General features: G+C 39.0%; 1 protein-coding gene across 3 annotated transcripts in view; it reads right to left on the bottom strand.

Annotated features, from left to right (window-relative positions):
- Positions 1 to 2,371: 2,371 nt before the first annotated feature.
- LOC128688663 (clavesin-2) overlaps positions 2,372 to 25,835 on the bottom strand; it is a 133,654-nt gene continuing 110,190 nt past the window's right edge. For all 3 annotated transcript variants that reach the window (XM_053776590.2, XM_053776591.2, XM_053776589.2), the window contains exons 2-6: positions 19,974 to 20,334; positions 17,158 to 17,440; positions 9,791 to 9,965; positions 8,375 to 8,485; positions 2,372 to 3,801 (exon numbers count right to left, since the gene is read on the bottom strand). In XM_053776590.2, coding sequence (XP_053632565.1) covers positions 3,346 to 3,801; positions 8,375 to 8,485; positions 9,791 to 9,965; positions 17,158 to 17,440; positions 19,974 to 20,142 — 1,194 coding nt within the window. In that variant the 5' untranslated portion in view covers positions 20,143 to 20,334 and the 3' untranslated portion in view covers positions 2,372 to 3,345. The remainder of the gene's footprint in view (positions 3,802 to 8,374; positions 8,486 to 9,790; positions 9,966 to 17,157; positions 17,441 to 19,973; positions 20,335 to 25,835) is intronic.

The raw sequence follows: 25,835 nt of genomic DNA, 5'->3' as shown, positions 1-25,835 counted from the left end.
TAAGAGTAAGACGGAGAATAGGATAGCAGATGAACAAGGAGGCTTTAGGAAAGGTAGGGGGTGTGTGGACCAGGTGTTTACAGTGAAACATATAAGTGAACAGTATTTAGATAAGGCTAAAGAGGTCTTTGTGGCATTTATGGATTTGGAAAAGGCGTATGACAGGGTGGATAGGGGGGCAATGTGGCAGATGTTGCAAGTGTATGGTGTAGGAGGTAGGTTACTGAAAGCAGTGAAGAGTTTTTACGAGGATAGTGAGGCTCAAGTTAGAGTATGTAGGAAAGAGGGAAATTTTTTCCCAGTAAAAGTAGGCCTTAGACAAGGATGTGTGATGTCACCGTGGTTGTTTAATATATTTATAGATGGGGTTGTAAGAGAAGTAAATGCGAGGGTTTTGGCAAGAGGCGTGGAGTTAAAAGATAAAGAATCACACACAAAGTGGGAGTTGTCACAGCTGCTCTTTGCTGATGACACTGTGCTCTTGGGAGATTCTGAAGAGAAGTTGCAGAGATTGGTGGATGAATTTGGTAGGGTGTGCAAAAGAAGAAAATTAAAGGTGAATACAGGAAAGAGTAAGGTTATGAGGATAACAAAAAGATTAGGTGATGAAAGATTGAATATCAGATTGGAGGGAGAGAGTATGGAGGAGGTGAACGTATTCAGATATTTGGGAGTGGACGTGTCAGCGGATGGGTCTATGAAAGATGAGGTGAATCATAGAATTGATGAGGGAAAAAGAGTGAGTGGTGCACTTAGGAGTCTGTGGAAACAAAGAACTTTGTCCTTGGAGGCAAAGAGGGGAATGTATGAGAGTATAGTTTTACCAACGCTCTTATATGGGTGTGAAGCGTGGGTGATGAATGTTGCAGCGAGGAGAAGGCTGGAGGCAGTGGAGATGTCATGTCTGAGGGCAGTGTGTGGTGTGAATATAATGCAGAGAATTCGTAGTTTGGAAGTTAGGAGGAGGTGCGGGATTACCAAAACTGTTGTCCAGAGGGCTGAGGAAGGGTTGTTGAGGTGGTTCGGACATGTAGAGAGAATGGAGCGAAACAGAATGACTTCAAGAGTGTATCAGTCTGTAGTGGAAGGAAGGCGGGGTAGGGGTCGGCCTAGGAAGGGTTGGAGGGAGGGGGTAAAGGAGGTTTTGTGTGCGAGGGGCTTGGACTTCCAGCAGGCATGCGTGAGCGTGTTTGATAGGAGTGAATGGAGACAAATGGTTTTTAATACTTGACGTGCTGTTGGAGTGTGAGCAAAGTAACATTTATGAAGGGATTCAGGGAAACCGGCAGGCCGGACTTGAGTCCTGGAGATGGGAAGTACAGTGCCTGCACTCTGAAGGAGGGGTGTTAATGTTGCAGTTTAAAAACTGTAGTGTAAAGCACCCTTCTGGCAAGACAGTGATGGAGTGAATGATGGTGAAAGTTTTTCTTTTTCGGGCCACCCTGCCTTGGTGGGAATCGGCCGGTGTGATAATAAAAAATAATAATAATATTGTCTACACATCCCCTACCCTTTCTAACTCCATGCTCTGCAATCCTACCTCAGTTCTCAATCTGCCATGCAATTTACCGGGTATACTTAAGGCTTATTTTCCTAAAATTCTTATACTCACTATTCCCTTTTTCTTTTATACATAAGAATTATCCATGCCCTCTGCCAATTCTAAGTTACTCTTCATAATCCCATTTGTCTCAACTTCTTTACTTTCATTCTTCATGCACTTTTCCTGCTCACATCTGGATCCTCCTTACCTTTAAGATGTTACTTCTTCCTGCCCAGTGCTTGAAATCACTGCCTCCCTTTCTTCAACGACATTTAACAGCTCAAGCTATTCCCTCCATCCTCCCAATACCTCTACCTTCCCACCCAACATCTCTCTCTCCTCCTATTATTAACTGTCAGTCCATTTGCTCCCCATACTTTTTCAATCTGTATTACTATGCTAAATTTAATAATAATGCAGACTAATGTTAATGGGCATAGCCAAGCACTAAGCTATCTAACAATTACTTTTAATCTTAAACTTGACTAGTCTTTGGCTTCGAATTTAGAAAAACAGATACGTAATTCTAGGTAGGGAATCTTCCTCTGACATTCCAAGTTTTCATCAAAGTGTTAAAACAAAAAATGGAAGGAACTATCAAAACATTTAAGGTTCTACATGACTATCATACAAGTGAAGCAGTCATTACTTACACTGAAGAACATGAATTTATATATAGAAAGGAGAAAGGGCAAAGCAACATTTAGGTGGAGAAAATTAAGCAGCCCATTAAATGGTATGATAGTAGGTGTAGCCAAAATATAATAGTCACAGGGTAAAAGTTACTACACTGAGCCATTACCTGTAAGGAATTAAAAGTTAAAGCTGTTCCCAATTTTTTTTTTTTAATATTGCCAACATATCTATAAGAGCATAATGTTTACTGTACTGCACTTTAACCAAGTGAGGACTGATGATACATGGTAGGCTTTTCATACTTCACCAGTTTTGGTGACTGTCAAATTAGCCAGTTATTTGTCTAGAATACTAGATGTACTGTCTAGAAGTGCTGAACTTTGACAATTCCCAGATTAAAACATTAATAAGTAAAATCATTCACTTTAACCTGATTTTGGGTAGCCTTGTAAGCAGCAGCAAAGGCTTCATATGAAGGGAAGACAAAGATGACAGCTGTGGTTTTGAAAAGTCACAAAACACTACAAATTTTGTATTGGCTACTTTGAAGAATTATGAAGCAATAACACTGTTACATTTATTTTTTACACTGCAGATCAATTAGTTTCATCACTTCATGACTGCTTACTTAAGAAAAATTCAAAGCCTGTATGAAATGTCAGGAAATTTACAGATTAACTATTTTTTAGATACTGTATAGTGTGCTAACACAGTACTTGTATGGCCCTGACTAAGGCCTATTATAGTCACTTCAGTGCATTTTATATATAGTATGGTAGCACAGCCTGGTCTCAGAACGGGCCGCGGGGGCGCTGACCCCCGAAACCCTCTCCAGATAAACAGCACTATGTAATTATCATTGGTAAAACATCCTTTATTTTTTATATTAATCATTACAGCATAAATAAAATTCTAAACCTGGCTACAAAATCAACACATTACTTTAAAACGTATATTGTCAAAGTGCATGGTAATAAATAGAGAAATTTATTTGTCACCATGCTGAATGACCCACACAGGCTTATGCTCATAAAAAATGTTCTATCAAACATACTGGAAGGGGCACAGGCACTGCACTTGAAGTATGAACATACTTACGCTACAACACTGCTTTAATGATGTTGCGTGTTTAGTAAGCTCATTACCAGCTCACCATTGGTTAGACACTAGTGAGCTTTCAGTGCTACATCTTCTCCTTCACTAATATTCCCATTGGTAGTATTATCAGAGTCACTGTTCCCAAAAAGCATTGAAGCAAAACTGGCTGATGTCCGGGTGGTAGTGGTCATTTTGTTCACCAGTGGAGTGCTCTGCGAAGCTGTGATAGTAGTATTTGCTGTTGTTGTCGATTCATTGAGTGAAGATGTTTCATTGGGAGACTTCAAAGAAGAGAGAGAAACTGATTTATCAATGGATGTCTGTACTTTGGTAGGTTTTGTACAGCTGGAATTATGCACAGCACTATCATCAGTCTGCTGGGTTTGCTTTGGTATATAGTTGAGCATGGTAGCAGCCCAGGTATGTGCGTGATATTCTCCACCTTCACCACCCAGTTCAGCAGGCAGAAGTCTTGGTGGTACTTGATTATGTAATGTAGCTAGATTGTTTCCATGTGCATGTATCTGTAAAACAAGAAAAATATTAAATTTACAAAAAATAGTCAATCACAAACGGCCCGATATTGTGCCACAAATGAAACTAATTAGTTTACCATATACAGTACAGTTCCTACAAATTTACAGGCGATTACATTCCTAGATGTCTGCAAAAGCAGGAACTGTAAAAAATAATAAACTGCACATGCTACAATATAATCAAACTGCACAGGTTGACTCCTGGCATTTTGGAAAAAAAAAAAAAAAAAAAAATTGTACAAGTTTCAGCTTGCTGTATGACCCCTGTGGGTTTAATGCTTTGCTCTGACTGTAGTAACAAGTTTCACCTGGTTTTTGAGGTACTTAAAAGGTTAAATGGTTCTGATGCAAAATTATTCTAGATGGTATAAAAAAAATAATGAAAACATAAAAAGAAACTGAAAATTTCAAAATGCACAAGACAATAACAAACAGTCAGCCCAAACCCCAGATTAAAAAAAAAAAATTGTGGTACAAGAATATTTTACTTTACATGTAATAAAACATTGTCGGGCGCAAAAAGCCACTAGTATGGAATACATTTTGGGAAAACATACAGTATTAAGTAGGATTTATTATATGAACAATAAGAAAGGTAGCTAATGAACAAATAGTAAAATTTTAAAAGTATGACATTATTTCAAACTGATTCAATGATCTTCAGTTTTGTGGAGCAATTGAATAAAGAAGAAGATATAGGAAGTTACAGTGGAAAGAAAATGGATATGATGAGTAATCAATTTTCTATGGGAGTTGGAGCTGTATAGTCCTTGTGGCTTAGCGCTTCTTTTTGATTATAATAATAATAATATGGGAGTTGGAGGAAGATTGGAAGAGAACAGGGACAGAGCTGGATGAGCTGATTTTGTCTGACACTGAGTATTGTTAGGGAGATGAGGTGCTTTTTAACAATAGATGCACTGTATGACCCTTGTGGTTTAGTGCCTCTTTTTTTATTGTACTAACAATAGATCTGAACCGATTGGCAGTTGAGTACCTTTTGATGTTTCATATCCCTCAAGGAAGATTCCTTGGTGCTGGTAAGGGGCTCATGATGTAGGGGTGCTGTATAGCCCTTGTGGCTTAAGAGCTTCTTTTTGATTATAATAATGATAATCATGATGTAGGGAATTGGATCTGTTCTCCAGTTCCCTGAATTAAACCTGAATACCTTCCACATATCCCCTCAGGCACTGTATAATCCTATGGGTTTAGCTCTTCCCCTTGATTATTATAATAATTGATGTTTCAGGTAATGAATTCCAGATCTTTGGGCCTTTTATGCACAAGAAGTTTTTGAACAAGTTCATAAAAGTAAGAAAAAACAAGCACTGCAGTAGATCTATTGGCTCATGTTATGCAGGTCCTACTCGCCTGATCATTACATAAAGGGCATTACAATAGGCATACTGGCCTAACTTTTCCCTCAATCTGTCTCTGCCTCACCCTCTCTCCTACATAATTATACCTTCAGCACTTCCCAATACCATAAATTGTGAATGATTGGCTTTTCATAATAAATCAAAAGGAAAAATAAAACATTGGTTAGTCTTGAGGTTGGGAAGAGAACTAATCTGGAGACACTGCAGCTGTACAGTAAACAAACCAAGGGAAGAAGGCATTTGCAGCCATGTTCTTGGGGGTTTAGGGCATAAGTTGTTCATTATTATTATTATAATAATGCAATCACACTGACTTATGCTCCTAGTTAACTGCAATACAGAACCTATATTTAGGATAATTTAACCTAACCTAGTTGACCCTAACATAAAACAACTTAAGGGAGGATTAGAACAAAACAGTGCCTGACCAAGGCTACCTGTTGTCTGACCTGTGAAAATGAAAGTATTAGTGTAGTTTCGTCTCTGATGCATAAAAGAAATCCAATACATTGAAGGTCCAGTAGCTGGGTTAGAAACACTCTTGCCTCACACACAGTGTCCATAGTTCAATCCCCAGCATGTGGAAACACTGAGCATGTTTCTTCACACCTGTCCTTGTTCATCTAGCAGCAAGTTATGAATTTTTCATTTTTTTTTTTAACCTAATGCATTGATATGTTAATGTTCATTTAATGCAATGTGAAGTAATATTTTAGTACAGATTGGTTAAGAACTGCAGATTAAAGAATTACATTGTTCTGTTAGGATGTGATAGTTATCAGTGCTACTCACAGGCTGAACATGTTAGTGGGCAAGATGCAGGATGGGGAGGTCAACTTTGTCTCACACTATTATACTCAACCACTACTGACTCACACTATGCAGGCACGTTATACCCTCACCACAACAGTGAGTGTATGGAAAATGTACTGTGTCAGGTATGATGCAAGAGGGTGGGAGTGAATAGGAGAGTAAGACGTACCAGCTGCTGTCCACCCCTACACATGTACTGTATTATAGCTCTCATCTGTCAAACTGATCTACAACCATTAAACCATATTTAATGTTATTTGCAAGTGAAGGGAACAGTAGGGAATGTAAAGTATTGGTCAATATCCTTAGTAAAAGTGTACATGAAATTAGGTATATACACGTAATATTATAGCTCTGGAAAATGCACTGTTAATTATGATATGGGAGCAAATAAAGATGCACAATTCAAGACATTTAGGGAGCAAGGGGCTAGTAACCCCTTCTCCCGTATAAATTACTAAATTTTTAAAGAGAAACTTTTGTTTTTCTTTTCGGGCCACCCCGCCTTGGTGGGATACGGCCGGTGTGTTGAAAGAAAGAAAGAATTCAAGACATTTAACGAGGAAATGTTTTACTCACGGTGAAATGTTTCCTCAACAGATGTCTAACTGTGCATACGTGTATCTACATACTGCTGGTATCACCAAACTTGTTCTCCACTAACACAGGTGTAGGAAAAAATAGTTTCAGAGCTCTGAACACTAATAATTTTCTGGAATGCATTAATGTTATATCTATTTTTATACGTTTATTTCATCACGATACATTGTTTACACTGAAATGGGAGACACTCGAGTGCATGTTGAGAGCCCATGGTTATGAAGACCATTTTGGGAAACCTTAAGCCTAAGACTACAAGGGCATATAATTTTACATAAGAAAAAATTAGTTGGATTATAGTCTAGTAAGTTTATAGGTGCTATTTTTACATTAGATGAGAGTATAAGTACTATTTAGTTTGATACAGTAATTTCACTGACTAATATATACATGGAACATTCTGGACTGAAACTGGCAGCACACTTAACCCTTTGACTGTTTTGGTCGTATATATACATCTTAGGAGGTACCGTGTTTGACGTATATATGCTCATAAGTTCTAGCGGCTTCAAATCAAGCAGGAGAAAGCTGGTAGGCCCACATGAGAGAGAATGGGTCTGTGTGGTCAGTGTGCACCACATAAAAAAATACTGGAGCACGCAGTGCATAATGAGAAAAAAGAACTCCGACTTTTTTTTTTTAATTAAAATGCCGACTTTGTGGTCTATTTTCGTATAGTATTTATGGTTATATTCTCGTTTTATTGGTCTCATTTGATAGAATGGAAAACATATTATAGAAATAGATGTGATTTTGGTTGGTTTTACTATAAAAAAAATCCTGGAAATGGAGTTCAAGTAGGGGAAATGTTTGATTTTTGCCGATTTTCAAAAGTAAACAGATGATGTCATTGTCCAATAAATGTCCAACTAGCCATTCTAATATGCAATCATGAATGGGTTGACATTATTTGTACAACTATTACAATATTGCAGTAGTCTGCATAACAGTAAATCTTCTATTTTTGGTTTGAATAAAAATTCAAAATAGAAAGCAAGAGTAATATCAGAGGGGCCTGGAAACGTGACTGATGAACAAAGAAAATGTTGTTTTAGAGCCAGGAATGTCTGCATTGTTCATTCTGGACCTTATTTTGAAATTGTCATATTTTTTAATTTTTGTGAAATTGACCAAATTGCAAATTTCTGACCACGTTATTGGGTAGTTGAAATCGGTAAATGGGCAGTTTCTTGCACTCAATTGATAGAAAAAATGGAGTTCTAAAGAAATAGCTATGAGTTTGGTCGACCGGAACAGTGGAATTAGCCGAAAATAGGGCTCAAAGTGGGCGAAGTCGCCGATTTGTAAATATCACTGCCGTCGCTAACTTCGCGAGAGCATAATTCCGTCAGTTTTCAATCAAATTTAGTTTTTTTTGGTATCATTACAATCGGGAAAAGATTCTCTATCATTTCATAAGAAAAAATATATATTTTTTTTTTTTAAATTTGCAACACCAGGAGACACCTCAGGATTGGGGGTTGCGACAGCCAAAGGGTTAACTTTTACAATAGTCAAGTAAAATACAATTTAAAATGTCATAAATTTAACAATTTTCTTGTAAAAAAAAAAAAAAAGAAATGGTGTATGTGATACAATGTGAAAGGTAAGTGTGCTCAAGGTACCTTGATAGTACATGTTAATGTAATAACATACAATACCAACAAGAAGATAAATAAGACGTGCAATAGTCAGGTATCTATTTAGAATAAAGATGACTAACTGTTGAACAATACACGTTAGCTTAATATTTTCAGTGAACTGACCCGAGAGCGAAGTTTGTCTTTTAGGAAAGGTCGAGCAAGACCCAGTGCTGCTTCCACATACCATGGCTGGTTGACCATGTGCAAGGCACCCAAGCGTAAAGGAAATGCATCCTGTGAAAGATAATTATCATTATTACTGTAATAAAATAATTATTTACTATTAATAGCATATGTAAGGTGAACGATCAGGTTTGTAGTCATATTTGTTGAGGTAGATAATAAAGAATACCGTACAGTATTTTACATCAAACATTGATCTTAAGTGCATTCTTAATGCCTCAAACTTCCTTATTGCAACATTCATAGTCCTTGCTTCACTTTTATACAAATTTGTGGTATGAAAAGTTCAATTCAGGAAGCAAGAGGGAGTAGAGATGGTCTGGATATTTAGAAAGAATGGAGCAAGTTAAGACTGACCATGAGGCTGCATAAATTTTGGAACAATAAAAAGAAGAGTTCATGAAAAAATGGAGAAGAGTCCTTCCAATGTAAGCCATGTACTCACCTATTTGTACTCACCTATTTGTGGTTGCAGGGGTCGAGTCATAGCTCCTGGCCCCGCCTCTTCATTTGTGCCACAAGAGGTGACTAAAATGTTGGGAGCAAGGGACTAGTAACCCCTTTTCCTGTATAAATTACTATATATAAAAAGAAAATTTTTATGAGTGTTTCTTCTTTTTTGGGTCACCCTGCCTTGGTGGGAGACAGCTGGTGTGTTAAAAAATGTTCCATCACAGATGGCAATAAATTTCATGAATACAGCTTTGAAATTTGTATATTTTAATAAACTGCACAGAAATTATTGAAATTATTGAAGACACAAAGAGGATTTTTTGGTGTAAAATAATGAAGATGTGAGAAAGGTGTGGTGATAGTGGTGAGTAAATAAACCATTCGAAAGATGTATAAATGAAATTAAGTACTATACTGTATACAGTACTTTAAAGATGCTATACTTGCACAGTTTAAGACTAAGAGGCAAAGCATACAAAACAACTCAATAAATTGTTAATTAAATAGCGGACATTTGTCATGGATTATGTTAAGTGGAACAGAGACCATACATTTAACATATCTGTTTACAAATTTGAAGAACAAACAGAAAAAAGTCCCACTAATTGGACAAACAAGTGAATTAAATATCTCTTTGTATATTGTATTCTTCCTCCTGTCATTATTTATTGTACTCCAGCCTTTATTAGAATGAAAAATACTGCAGCTAACTAATTAAATCGTGTATCTTTTTAAAGACTGTGGATATAATGTATCAACGTGTATTGAGATGCAACAATGTTCACAAGCAACTACAATCATCTTGATCAGGAATGCAAAAGTAGTCAAAAAGTTAAATTCATTGGATCCCTTTCAATGTAACAGTATCGCACAGAATATAACTTATTTTAATCCTTTACATACCTGAAGTCCATCAAGCATGAGTCTGAGGAGTTTTGGTGTCAAACTAGTGGTGAGGCGTGCTGGAAAATTTGACCAATCAAGAATTGCTACTACACCTGCTGCTTGAACAGCTTCATCTTCTACTAGACGTTCTAACGTTAGCAAGACAGCCTGATATACAGTGCGTACATCATATCTAAGAGAAATTATACATTTTTAGAAAACTAATAAACAAAATATGTTCTAATGTTGTTAGGGTATGTAATATATTCCAATAGTTTTTCCTCAGACTCTCAGTAGAAGGAGCTTCAGCAGATTTGAGGGCACTGCTAAAGTAAAAAAAAAAGCAGGCAAGATATTTCTAAATTACTATTATACTCACAAAAAAGTGTTAAATCTAAATAGGTAATAGTGCTAAAAGATGTGATATGTTTAATGCTGCTGCAGTCTAACAGTGTGACATTGTTGAAGACAAAGCTGCAGTAACAAACAAGCAAAATATTTTAAGAGAAAACTTCTTAGCAGTACTGTTGGCGGGTGTAGCAATGTGAGGGAACCAGGACAAGTATTGTTCTGGTATTGTGTACACAACCATCTCTAAAACTACAACAGTGTAAAAATGTCTATTCCTAAATACAAAAGACAATATATGACCAGATGGATAACTTGTGCAGCAGATATATTAAAATTAATTTAACTGGAAGATATTTCAATATACACATTAAATACAGAGTATACATAGGTTAGTAATGTAAGGAACAAATACTGCAACACAGTAAATGTTGATAACTGTTACATATTAAATATTACATCAAATTCAGAAGGTTTTTGATATTTCTGAACCTATTGTTTTTTTTTTTTTATCCTTCAGGTGGGGTGTTCCAAATTTTGAGCCCTTTGATTTATATGAAGTGTTTGCTCAGGATGAGTAGTACACATGGAATATCAGATATTTATTTCCAGTGTTAAACTTATGCAATCTACTGTAGCTCTAGAGAAACTTGTTTCAGCTCAAGGTTATTATTGGAATTAAGTGTTCTGTATATTTTTTTTTTCCCAACAAGTCGGCCATCTCCCACCGAGGCAGGGTGACCCAAAAAAAAGAAAGAAAATCCCCAAAAAGAAAATGCTTTCATCATCATTCAACACTTTCACCACACTCACACATAATCACTGTTTTTGCAGAGGTGCTCAGGATACAACAGCTTACAAGCATATGCATATAAAGATACACAACATATCCCTCCAAACTGCCAATATCCCAAACTCCTCCTTTAAAGTGCAGGCATTGTACTTCCCATTTCCAGGACTCAAGTCCGACTATATGAAAATAACCGGTTTCCCCTGAATCCCTTCACTAAATATTACCCTGCTCACACTCCAACAGATCGTCAGGTCCCAAGTACCATTCGTCTCCATTCACTCCTATCTAACACACTTACACACGCTTGCTGGAAGTCCAAGCCCCTTGCCCACAAAACCTCCTTTACCCCCTCTCTCCAACCCTTTCGAGGACGACCCCTACCTCGCCTTCCTTCCCCTATAGATTTATATGCTTTCCATGTCATTCTACTTTGATCCATTCTCTCTAAATGACCAAACCACCTCAACAACCCCTCTTCTGCCCTCTGACTAATACTTTTATTAACTCCACACGTTTTCCTAATTTCCACACTCCGAATTTTCTGCATAATATTTACACCACACATTGCCCTTAGACAGGACATCTCCACTGCCTCCAACCGTCTCCTCGCTGCTGCATTTACCACCCAAGCTTCACACCCATATAAGAGTGTTGGTACTACTATACTTTCATACATTCCCTTCTTTGCCTCCATAGATAACGTTTTTTGACTCCACATATACCTCAATGCACCACTCACCTTTTTTCCCTCATCAATTCTATGATTAACCTCATCCTTCATAAATCCATCCGCCGACACGTCAACTCCCAAGTATCTGAAAACATTCACTTCTTCCATACTCCTCCTCCCCAATTTGATATCCAATTTTTCTTTATCTAAATCATTTGATACCCTCATCACCTTACTCTTTTCTATGTTCACTTTCAACTTTCTACCTTTACACACATTCCCAAACTCATCCACTAACCTTTGCAATTTTTCTTTAGAATCTCCCATAAGCACAGTATCATCAGCAAAAAGTAACTGTGTTAATTCCCATTTTGAATTTGATTCCCCATAATTTAATCCCACCCCTCTCCCGAACACCCTAGCATTTACTTCCTTTACAACCCCATCTATAAATATATTAAACAACCATGATGACATTACACATCCCTGTCTAAGACCTACTTTTACTGGGAAGTAGTCTCCTTCTCTTCTACACACCCTAACCTGAGCCTCACTATCCTCATAAAAACTCTTTACAGCATTTAGTAACTTACCACCTATTCCATATACTTGCAACATCTGCCACATTGCTCCCCTATCCACTATCATATGCCTTTTCTAAATCCATAAATGCAATAAAAACTTCCCTACCTTTATCTAAATACTGTTCACATATATGCTTCAATGTAAACACTTGATCTACACATCCCCTACCCACTCTGAAACCTCCTTGCTCATCCGCAATCCTACATTCTGTCTTACCTCTAATTCTTTCAATTATAACCCTACCGTACACAAATTCTGGCCACAAAATAGAGCGAAACACCAACGTCAAAGACCTGGGAGTGATCATGTCGGAGGATCTCACCTTCAAGGACCATAACATTGTATCAATCACATCTGCTAGAAAAATGACAGGATGGATAATGAGAACCTTCAAAACTAGGGAGGCCAAGCCCATGATGACACTCTTCAGGTCACTTGCTCTATCTAGGCTGGAATATTGCTGCACACTAACAGCACCTTTCAAGGCAGGTGAAATCGCCGACCTAGAAAATGTACAGAGAACTTTCATGGCGCGCATAACGGAGATAAAACACCTCAATTACTGGGAGCGCTTGAGGTTCCTAAACCTGTATTCCCTGGAACGCAGGAGGGAGAGATACATGATTATATACACCTGGAAAATCCTAGAGGGACTAGTACCGAACTTGCACACGAAAATCACTCACTACGAAAGCAAAAGACTTGGCAGACGATGTACCATCCCCCCAATGAAAAGCAGGGGTGTAACTAGCACGTTAAGAGACCATACAATAAGTGTCAGGGGCCCGAGACTGTTCAACTGCCTCCCAGCACACATAAGGGGGATTACCAACAGACCCCTGGCAGTCTTCAAGCTGGCACTGGACAAGCACCTAAAGTCAGTTCCTGATCAGCCGGGCTGTGGCTCGTACGTTGGTTTGCGTGCAGCCAGCAGCAACAGCCTGGTTGATCAGGCTCTGATCCACCAGGAGGCCTGGTCACAGACCGGGCCGCGGGGGCGTTGACCCCCGGAACTCTCTCCAGGTAAACTCCAGGTACTCAAACTTATTCCTCTATAATTTTTACAATCTCTTTTGTCCCCTTTCCCTTTATATAAAGGGACTATACATGCTCTCCGCCAATCCCTAGGTACCTTCCCCTCTTTCATACATTTACTAAACAAAAGTACCAACCACTCCAACACTATATCCCCCTGCTTTTAACATTTCTGTCATGATCCCATTAGTTCCAGCTGCTTTACCCCCTTTCATTCTACGTAATGCCTCACGTACCTCCCCCACACTTACATTCTGCTCTTCTTCACTCCTAAAAGATGGTATACCTCCCTGACCAGTACATGAAATTACCGCCTCCCTTTCTTCCTCAACATTTAAAAGCTCCTCAAAATATTCTCGCCATTTACCTAATACCTCCCTCTCCCCATCTACTAACTCCCCTACTCTGTTTTTAACTGACAAATCCATACTTTCCCTAGGCTTTCTTAACTTGTTTAACTCACTCAAAAATTTTTTCTTATTTTCATTAAAATTTCTTGACAGTGCCTCTCCCACTCTATCATCTGCTCTCCTTTTGCACTCTCTCACCACTCTCTTCACCTTTCTTTTACTCTCCATATACAGTGGACCCCCGCGTAACGATCACCTCCGAATGCGACCAATTATGTAAGTGTATTTATGTAAGTGCGTTTGTACGTGTATGTTTGGGGGTCTGAAATGGACTAATCTACTTCACAATATTCCTTATGGGAACAAATTCGGTCAGTACTGGCACCTGAACATACTTCTGGAGTGAAAAAATATCGTTAACCGGGGGTCCACTGTACTCTGCTTTTCTTATAACACTTCTGCTTTGTAAAAACCTCTCATAAGCTAACTTTTTCTCTTTTATCACACCCTTTACTTCATCATTCCACCAATCACTCCTCTTTCCACCTGCCCCCACCCTCCTATAACCACAAACTTCTGCCCCACATTCTAATACTGCATTTTTAAAACTATTCCAACCCTCTTCAACCCCCCCACTACTCATCTTTGCACTAGCCCACCTTTCTTCCAACAGTCGCTTATATCTCCCCCGAACTTCCTCCTCCCTTAGTTTATACACTTTCACCTCCCTCTTACTTCTTGTTGCCACCTTCCTCTTTTCCCATCTACCTCTTACTCTAACTGTAGCTACAACTAAATAATGATCCGATATATCAGTTGCCCCTCTATAAACATGTACATCCTGGAGCCTACCCATCAACCTTTTATCCACCAATACATAATCTAACAAACTACTTTCATTACATGCTACATCATACCTTGTATATTTATTTATCCTCTTTTTCATAAAATATGTTATTTTCATATAGTCGGACTTGAGTCCTGGAAATGGGAAGTACACTGCCTGCACTTTAAAGTAGGGGTTTGGGATATTGGCAGTTTGGAGGGATATGTTGTGTATCTTTATATGTGTATGCTTCTAGACTGTTGTATTCTGAGCACCTCTGCAAAAACAGTGATAATGTGCGAGTGTGGTGAAAGTGTTGAATGATGATGAAAGTATTTTCTTTTTGGGGATTTTCTTTCTTTTTTGGGTCACCCTGCCTCGGTGGGAGACGGCCGACTTGTTGAAAAAAAAAAAAAAAATGTATTACTTATTACCAAATCTCTTTCTACACATAGCTCAATTAAAGGCTCCCCATTTACATTTACCCCTGGCACCCCAAATTTACCTACTACTCCCTCCATAACATTTTTACCCACTTTAGCATTGAAATCCCCAACCACCATTACTCTCACACTTGATTCAAAGCTCCCCACGCATTCACTCAACATTTCCCAAAATCTCTCTCTCTCCTCTACACTTCTTTCTTCTCCAGGTGCATACACGCTTACTATAACCCACTTTTCACATCCAATCTTTATTTTACTCCACATAATCCTTGAATTAATACATTTATAGTCCCTCTTTTCCTGCCATAGCTTATCCTTCAACATTATTGCTACTCCTTCTTTAGCTCTAACTCTATTTGAAACCCCTGACCTAATCCCATTTATTCCTCTCCATTGAAACTCTCCCACCCCCTTCAGCTTCGTTTCACTTAAAGCCAGGACATCCAGCTTCTCATTCATAACATCCACAATCATCTCTTTCTTATCATTTGCACAACATCCACACACAGACTTCCCACTTTGACAAATTTCTTCTTCTTATTCTTTTTAGTAATCTTTACAGGAAAAGGGGTTACTAGCCCATTGTTCCCGGCATTTTAGTTGACTTTTACAACACGCATGACTTACGGAGGTAAGATTCTTATTCCACTTCCCCATGGATATAAAAGGAAAAGTAATAAGACCAAGAACTATTAAGATAAAATAAAAGAAAACTCAGATGAGTGTGTATAAATAAACGTGTACATGTATGTGTAGTGTGACCTAAATGTAAGTAGAAGTAGCAAGACATACCTGTAATCTTGCATATTTATGAGACAGACGAAAGACACCAGCAATCCTACCATCATGTAAAACAATTACAGGCTTTTGTTTTACATTCACTTGGCAGGACGGTAGTACCTCCCTGGGTGGTTGCTGTCTACCAACCTACTACCACTGTATATGTAATATGCAAAACATTAAGTAGGTTCAAATCTTTGAACAGTGTAGGTAAGGGAGGTGTTGTCTAGTCAAACTGAGTGGTTCTAATTGCAGATTTTTGCTGGGTTATGACCGATTTTAGATTTACTGTTGTAGATCCCTATCCGCATACCACAGGCGAAGCAAAGTAGAGTAACGCTTCATCAGGATTATTTAGTATAATTTTTTTTTTTTTTGTTTTTAGTCACTTTGTTAGAACCCAATATACGAGTGTTTTCCAGATCTTTTTTAATATGTCCACCCCTCCTTTAGAGTGCAGGCACTGTACTTCCCACCTCCATGACTCAAGTCTGGGTATCTGGTTTCCTTTAATCCCTTCATAAATGTTAACTTTCTCACACTCCAACAATACATCAAGTCATAAAAACCATGAAATCTGTTGCTTTGATTATTTAGTTTCATTATTGTTGAGCATCTTTTTGCTATGGTATTTCTTAGACAGTACAGGAAAGAGATTACTAGGTATCATTAATGAAGGTATTCAGGGGAACTGTTTGTCGGACAGAGTCCTGGAGGTGGGAAGTATAGTGCCTGCACTCTGGAGGAAGGGTGTGGATGTTGCAGTTCAGAGGGTTATCCAAGCTGTGGCGATGGTATTCTTCTGTCATGACAATGTTTTCTTTTTCAGGTCGCCCTTCCTTAATGGGAAATAGCCAACGTGTTAAAAGAAAAATGATTTAAAATACATTATGCCTTACTAAATCTAAAGTATTATACAGTGCTTATATCTTGGAATTGAGTCTATAATTGCTTGGTTAGGTTTTGCTGCCCAAGCGTGTAAATGGAGTCTTACTTTATTAGTGGTTACTCTGAATGGAGTTCCTAGAAATTCAACAGTTAAGGAAAAGACCATAATTTCAATAAATAGGTGTGGGCTCAGATCTCTAGCTACTGATTTTTAAACTTAATGCTGCTATTAACCAAGCACAATCAAGATTATCTATTTTTGTAGAGACTAAAGTGGATCAGATCATGCCATACAGGTCAGTCAAGAACATAATACAGGAGTAAGCCTCCTAGCTTATGCTAGATAAACCTCAACAGTTTAGGAACTAATACAGAAAGGCATACAAATTTCTCTTGCTTTATGATGTAGATGCATTACAGGTCCATGGCTGCTGTGGCAATCACAATCAGATCAACTAATACTTCATTATATTTGGATACCCATTTATCTCTCAGGGCAAATTCATGTAGGATGTAGGCAATTAATGCTAGAAATTGGACAGCATAAAAGCAAATTTGCATACAGCCTAGTGAATCCACAAAATGAAGGACTATTGTATCTAGATTTTCCAAGTACATTTCAGTTTATGATATGCAAGATTAATAATTTTTAAATTTTTCTTACCTGGAATGATCCCAGTTGCTAGCCAAGAGGACAATAATAGGTCTTCCGCATGGATCTCTTTCTGCTAGCACCCCTGGTAAACCATCTAATAGTGCAGACTGTATTCCTGTCTCACCACTACCAGAGTCGCCAACTCCACCTCCAACATTTAATCCACGAAATAATTCACGGTGACGTTGTCTGTACTCAAAGTAGTGGCAAAGAAGAATGAATGCATCTCCCACTCTAAATTTCTTAGCTCTTAGGAAGCGCAGCAAGAAGGGATGATCAGTCCTCAGGAATGCTGAGTGGGAAAAAAATTATTTTTTTACTTTCATAAATGTAATCTGAAATCTAGAAGAGCTTAGATTAATTATACAAGTTTTTACACATGTCAATTCTGCAATTGACTAACTTATTTTAAGGCTTAATGCTGTAGCTGTGGAGATGGGAAGAGGATGGGGGCTAAGGGTGATGAGAAGAAATGTATCAGGAGCTTGAAAGGTATGTTAAGATGACTTTTCAAGAATATTATATAATCTGCCTTTTAAAAGAAGAGTTGTGTGTTGTAGACCTACATTATTTTTAATGCAGTTCAGTGTAAAGTAATAGCAGCATTTATGCGATTAGAAAAGAGCAACCAGTGAATAGATTCAATTATGCAACATTCTTCTGACTCCACTGCTTTCCCATGCCCATATCTTCATTTTAGTCTTTTCTTTTTTTATGAATGTTAATAATACTGCAATACACTATAATACAAGGATAAGGTCTCTCAAAGTAAACCTTACTTTATACTACTGTATTTACAGTTTATACTTTCGCTGGGCTTCTAGGAATACAGTGGACCCCCGCATAACGATGGCATCACATAGCGATTATTTCGCATACCGCTTACTTTAATTGCAAAAATTTTGCCTCACATACCGCTTAAAAACCCGCTTACCGATTTTCTTCCGAGACGCGCTCACATGTTCCGCCGGTGGCATTGTTTACCAGCCAGCCTCCGCGGTAACATCCAAGCATACAATCGGAATATTTCGTATTATTACAGTGTTTTCGGTGCTTTTTCTGGAAAATAAGTGACCATGGGCCCCAAGAAAGCTTCTAGTGCCAACCCTACAGCAATAAGGGTGAGAATTACAATAGAGATGAAGAAAAAGATCATTGATAAGTATGAAAGTGGAGTGCATGTCTCCGAGCTGGCCAGGTTGTATAATAAACCCCAATCAACCATCGCTACTATTGGTGGTACAGCTGCTGCTGCTGCTGCACTGTCAGCTGCTGCTGCTGCTGTAGCACCGTTGTTGGTGTGGCTTATTGAGAATACCAAGAAACAATTAACCCCAGAGGATTTGCCACCCAGGATAACCCAAAAAAGTCAGTGTCATCGAAGACTGTCTAACTTATTTCCATTGGGGTCCTTAATCTTATCTCCCAGGATGCAACCCACACAAGTCGACTAACACCCAGGTGAACAGGGAAAAATGCCTGGAACTAGTGCTCATATTGGTGAATTTAAAGCCAGCAAAGGTTGGTTTGAGAGATTTAAGAATCGTAGTGGCATACACAGTGTGATAAGGCCTGTTCTGGAAGAAAATGCCAAACAGGACCTACAGTACTCAGGAGGAAAAGGCACTCCCAGGACACAGTGTCTCATCAGTCATTGCTGCATCTTCAATAAAGGTAAGTGTCATTTATTCTTCATTTAGTAGACTAGTACATGCACAATATATACTGTGCATGTACTACTCTACTATTGTGCATGTATCCTTCTCTTTGTGTGTGGGAAAATGTATATTTCATGTGGTAAAATTTTTTTTTTCATACTTTTGGGTGTCTTGCACGGATTAATTTTATTTCCATTATTTCTTATGGGGAAAATTCATTCACATAACGATTATTTCGCATAACAATTACCCCTCTTGCACGGATTAAAATCGTTAACCGGGGGTCCACTGTATAACCCTCTGATTATTTGTAGGGACAACTGTATACAACTCAACCCTCAAGTTTGAATGGGTTAGGTTCCTGGTGTAATATAAATCCTTAAGCTGTGCATAACAAGAAATTTTGCACATCTGAATCTCAGTACAGTATGGTATGTTAGACAGGAGTGGAGATAAATGGGTTTTGGGACTAGACGAGCTGTTGGAGTGTGAGCAAGGTAATATTTTGTGAAGGAATTCAGGAAAACTGGTTAGCCAGACTTAAGTCCTGGAGGTGGGAAGTACAATGCCTGCACTTTAAAGGAGGGGTTTGGGATACTGGTTGTTTGGAATGACATCTAAACTGTCATATCTGGGCACCTGTGCAAAGACAGTGATTATGTGTTAATGATGGTGAAAGGGTTTCTTTTTTTGGGTCACCCTACCTCGGTGGGAGACGGCCGAAGTGTTAAGCGTTAAAAAAAAAAAAAAAAATCAACAGCCAAGAAAGTCTCCAAAACTGTAGTCATCCTAAGATACGATACTATGTACCCTTAAACAACAATACTTACACAATACCATTCTCTAATCTACCCTTACCTCATCTATGGTGTGCGTGTCTGGGGATCTACGTACTATGACTAATCGCCTTAAATCATTAATAATTACCCAACAAAAAGCTGCTCTGTGGACTATCACACAGCAGCTTTTTACAAGATTCATTCAAATTCAAATTAAAGTTTATTTCCACATGATAGTGTTTATACAGAAATGGGTGACACTTTAATGCAAGTAGAAAACCCATGATTATGCAGAGCATTTCAGGCAAGCTTAAGACTACGAGGGCGATAAACATTACACACATCTTAAATGACATTAACAGTGTTAAGAGCTGATAAATTAACTTACCCACATCTGGTCTTGTTGGAAGGAGTGCATGGAGCTGCTGTATGGCATGGGTCTTGTCTGGCAGGGGTGTAACATTTTCTCTGCTCCTGTTTTCCAGACTTAACTCCTCACAGGTGTAGGAAGAGGTCATATGCTGGGTCCAAGGAGGGTTCAACTCGCATACATCCATGTCTGGGGGCGCTGTTTTTAGCGCTCCCCTAAGAGCAGCCCGCAACAGCTTGTTAGAATGATTACAAACACTTCAATGTCTTGTCTATTTTTCAAAAGTTATGCCGCCTCTCAAATTTTCTCAAAACTGTCTTGCACTTACACCATTTATCCTGCTGACTTTTTTATTGCTACAATTTGTTTCAATCCATATCTAGAAATAAACGAAAAATATTTATAAATTTTTAATTTATGCATAAAGGTCACGCAAAAAACACATGCAATACGTTAATACTTTAACTGGCTAATTAGAGCTACATTTAGTAATACATTGGATGCATTGCTAGAACTCTCAGACTCTTATTTACTGTAATTCATAATGGGTTAAGATACAAAAGTTCTCACATGTTATCACCACACTAAACCCAGGTACAGTGACTGATTCAAAACTGGAAATGATTTCACTGGGGACTTAGAACTTCATACTGGTACCTTAAACCACATTTTACTAAGACATGCTAGCACCTGCAAATGAAAGCACAATCCAAATTGTTATGGATTCAGATCAGAAAAAATTAGAGTCAGAGGTCTGCTGTAAAGCACACACAATACAACAGCCTTAGCCTTCACATCTGTCCATTCATTATCCAGGACCATTACACGCTCAAGGTAACAGCAGAATTTTGTCCTTGTGCTTGGAAGCATAAATACAGAATACCTGACTAGCAAGTTATCTTTCTGTAGATGAACACGAGCACCACTGTAGTAGCCTCTCTTATTACCTCCAGTGTCAAACCTTTTGTCATTGCAGTCTGCAATTAGAATACATTGTACTTCCTTAGGGTATCTTAGATGAACTCTGCAATCACTGCCTACTACTTATTACATTTTAAGGATTCTCTCTTCAACTATGTACTGTATGGTAGTTATGGTAGTTTAAAGCACCGAAGTGAATAGCTCAGAATCAAGGCCTTTTTGTGCTTTACATCAGCTAAGCCAGGAGCTGCACTGACAACTGGAAAATAATAATTAAAGGTTTTACATTCATTTAAAATGGGTATGGTCACATTAAGAATGCAATACTGTCTGAGACATAATAAGCTTTCAATAGGAAATGTGTGACTTGAGATTCCTATCACTTCTTGGAGCCACATTAAGATTGATTTTCCTCTGAACACAAAGTATCTTTCCCAAAGATCCACATCACAGAATCCTATACATGTAGTACAGCCTCTCCTCACTTAGCGACATACTCGTTTACCGATGCCTCGGACTTATGACAGGCTCTCTGACCAGTATTCATACCTAAATACAGTGGACCCCCGCATAACGATGGCATCGCATAGCGATTTTTCCGCATAACGATTACTTTTATCGCAAAATTTTTGCCGCGCATACCGATTAAAAACCCGCATACCGATTTTCGTCCGAGACGCGTCCAATGTGCCCTCAGCCAGCCTCACATGTGCCGCTCCGTCCCATTGTTTACCAGCCAGCCTCCGCGGTAACATCCAAGCATACACTCGGAATATTTCGTATTATTACAGTATTTTCGGTGCTGTTTCTGGAAAATAAGTGACCATGGGCCCCAAGAAAGCTTCTAGTGCCAACCCTGTGGTAAAAAGGGTGAGAATTAGTATGGAAATTAAGAAAGATTTTGAAGGGTTTGGGGCTAACCCTGAGAAGCCTATGCCAGTTGTGGAATCCATTGTGCCTACTTCAAAGATTAAGGAAATGTGTGCAGAGTGGGTTGAACTGCAAACCTTTATAGATGAAAATCACCCTGACACAGCTGTTGCAAGCCGTGCTTGTGACTATTTCAATGACAATGTTATGGCCCATTTTAGGAAAGTCTTGAAGGAACGGGAGGTACAGAGCTCTATGGACAGATTTGTTGTGCGACAGAGGTCCAGTGACTCTCAAGCTGGTCCTAGTGGCATTAAAAGAAGAAGGGAAGTAACCCCAGAAAAGGACTTGCTACCTCAAGTCCTAATGGAAGGGGATTCCCCTTCTAAACAGTAAGAAGATAATGCTCTCCCCTCCTCCCATCCCATCAATCATCACCAGATCTTCAATAAAAGTAAGTGTCATGTAATTGTGCATGCCTTTTTCAGTTTGTGTGTATTAAAATTAACATTTCATGTGGTAAAAAAAAATTTTTTTCATACTTTTGGGCGTCTTGCACGGATTAATTTTATTTCCATTATTTCTTATGGGGAAAATTCATTCGCATAACGATTATTTCGCATAACGATGAGCCCTCTTGCACGGATTAAAATCGTTAACCGGGGGTCCACTGTAATGTATATTAGAGCTGATTTACCAGAAATGTTATAAATGGTGCAAAGGTGACAATATCAAAGATAACAAAAAAAGGCACAATACCGTGACTGGAACAATACACAAATAACCCATACATAGAGAGGAACTTACAACGACATTTCGGTCCCATTATAGATTTTACAGTTTTCCCATAAATGCTTACAGATGTTCTGACAAGTACCTCTGATGCAACAGTATGACCTAAGCCAGTTAAAATATGCTACAGTCTATAGCACACCACATGCATTAGGTACCCTTTTAGAAGACATGACAGTGATAAATCAGTATTACAAATGCAGATAGCAATTTCAAGGTCTATTGTACCTGGTTATAATTAAAGTCTCCAGTCAAGGAATAACCATACTATCAAAGGCAAGGTAAAATCAAACATGGGTAGTTTTCTCTTTAGCTGTATATTCCTTCACCAAGCAGGCTTATTGCTATACTGTTAAATCGACAGTATTACAATAAGCCAGACAGCAAAGAGCCACCCATATCGGCAGGTTTACACCTCGGAATAAAAGTAAGAGTGTACAATCTGTAGTGGAGTGAAGGTGGGGTAGGGGTTAGCCTAGGAAAGGTTGGAGGGAGGGCGTAAAGGTTTTGTGTGAGGGGCTTGGACCTCACCATTTGATAGTGAATGGAGACGAATGGTTTTTAATACTCGACGTGGTGTTGGAGTGTGAGCAAAGGAACATTTATGAAGGGATTCAGGGAAACCGGCAGGCCAGACTCGAGTCCTGGAGATGGGAAGTACAGTGTCTGCACTCTGAAGGAGGGGTGTTAATGTTGCAGTTTTATAACTGTAGTGTAAAGCACCCCTCTGGCAAGGCAGTGATGGAGTGAATGATGAAAGTTTTTCTTTTTCGGGCCACCCTGCCTTGGTGGGAATTGGCTGATGCGTTAATAAAAAAAAAAAATTGAGTATACAAAACCAGCTTATTGGTCAGCACAACTTCATCTCAGCTGGGGAGAGGAAGGGCAGCTCTCTCACTATTGGTTTGATGAACTAAACAATTAACAGAGCAGTGGGGCCCCTATATAACCTGCTCCATTCTGAAATGCCAGTTTACTGGTCAACAGGGCATGCCAAGAGGTGTGTGATAAATGTCAAATAAATTGTAATGTAGCTGGTGCATGCCACAATCAGAGATTGTGGCATTATTCATCACATGGTGGTAAAGAACATGTCTTAAATGCTTTATCAAAACTGTAGCAGCATTTTGATAAAGCACTCAAGTCTGGATAGATTTTAGTGTTAAATTGTGCTTTCATTCTGTTTCTCCAAATTCCATGATGTGGGAATGAGGGTTACAATGGACCACAAAAGCACTGATGATGTCATCCATTCTGCAGGCATACTTGTGTTCGTAACCTGCATTCCCATTTCATACAGAAAGTACAACTGATATACAGTAGACCGTCATTTAACACGGTTTTGTTTGGCACGTCTTTGTTATAGCACTAATGAAGAATTGCGGCATATTTCTGTATAACACTTTGTAAAATTAACTTAACACAGTTCAGTTTACAAGAGGGGAAAAAATTTGGAGCATCGCCTGTGGGATATACACTGCCTGGCTGTGGGTTAGATCACCGAGTCAACAGGGGAGACCTACTGCCATCCCCCACCACTCCCACCACCTTTGTCCCAGCCTTGGGTTCATACATGTGTAGGACCATCCTCTACTAGATAAATATGAGTGTGTGATGACTGACTGACTTGCTGACTAGACTGACTAATGCACAATCTGGTACCAGAACCTCTACCATCCACCTCAGCCCAGTAGAGCCACAGCAAAACTCTCCACTCTCTACAATCATCCACAAACACCAGCACCCACAATTTAAGGTAAGAAAAACTATTATTTCTGTTACATCTAATCTGAAGCAGTAAAAACAACATAATACATCACAACAATGAACCACAATTTCACATTTACTTTTATTTTTGTAAGATCTGTTGGTCTAAAAGTTGTTTGGCTTTGGGGGCTCCCAGGAACATAACCCTATTTTTCCCTTAAGTTCTTCAGTTTGTCTAACACAGTTTTAAATACCATGGTATTTTCAGGAACATAACTACCGTGTTAAACGACGGTCTACTGTATCATGAAAAAAAAAAAGGTCAAAACAAAGATGCATTAAGACAACTAATATGCATCCCAAAGAAACCGTAAAATAAAACAGAGGAATGTATACATTAGCAAAACCCAACAGCACGCACTACCTATAAACTTATGGCATAAACAATGTCTTTAGCGTTAGGCTAATTTCTTGTTCCCTTTCAGTATATATCCATGTGCACAGTATACATGCACATACGTGCCCACTGGTATGTGTCCATGTGTGCTCATGCATACTTAAATGCATGTTTGCATGAACAGTGAGAGAACATGGGGCTGAATCTTAGCTCCTGGCCCTACCTCTAAGCTTCATCAACAAGTATTATCGTATTCTAGTTTCGAGTCCTGCCATAACTACACTGAAAACTATGTATGGACTGTCACTGCTTCTAATTTTCTGCATCCAATGCATGTGCGCGTCCACACAGACGCGCACTCTGACACCTTGTCACGTCCTATCACTCGTTTCCTTCCTGTCAGGTATTCTGTGATCCACTGCAGTGAGTGTGTTACTAAGTAACGTCAGGGGGGATTCAGGGTGAAGGAGAGGGTTTGAAATCAAGGAAGGAGAGGACAAGGAGGGATAGACCTGGGAAGCAAGGAAAAATATGAACAGTAAGGAGGGAAGGGTTGGTAGGGAGGGGCCAATGGAGGATGATTGGGAGGTAGGGAGGAGGATCGTGTGTCGAGACGGGTACGGAGAGATGGGTGTTTGAAGGTAGGGAAAAGGTTGGGAGGGAGAAGCGGGTGGGATTAAGGGTTGGCCTTGAGCAGTCGGCTGTGAAGGGCAATATGACTCACAGTCGGCTAGGGGAAGGGGAAGAGTAATAACAGGGAAAGGGGGGTGACAACTCACCACCATATATCCTATACTTCACTGTGTTTTGCATCAATGCCAGCTGTTCATTCATCAATTTTCAAACTTTACAATTAATAATGATCATTAAACATCTCTTCTCAAGTCGGTATAGATACTGAGTATCAAAACTTATATTACCTTTCACGGTGCCCCGTGGTCTGGTGGCAAAAGCACTCACACAGTGTCAGGGTTCGATTCTCGGCGAAGGGGTGGAAACATTTAAAGTGTTTCTTGACGCCGGTTGTCTATGTTCACCCATCAGTAAAATGGGTACTTGGGAGTTAGTCGACTGGTGTGGGTCGCATCCTGGCACAAAGCTGACCTAATTTGCCCGAAATACTCTGCATAACAAGCGGCTTTCTATATAGTAGCATGCCATTTATGTCAGCTAGGCCTGTGTATCTTGTACAT

Source organism: Cherax quadricarinatus, chromosome 13 (assembly GCF_038502225.1).
Source record: "Cherax quadricarinatus isolate ZL_2023a chromosome 13, ASM3850222v1, whole genome shotgun sequence".
Classification (NCBI taxonomy): Eukaryota; Metazoa; Arthropoda; class Malacostraca; order Decapoda; family Parastacidae; genus Cherax; species Cherax quadricarinatus.
This window is presented reverse-complemented; position numbering and strand designations above follow the sequence as displayed.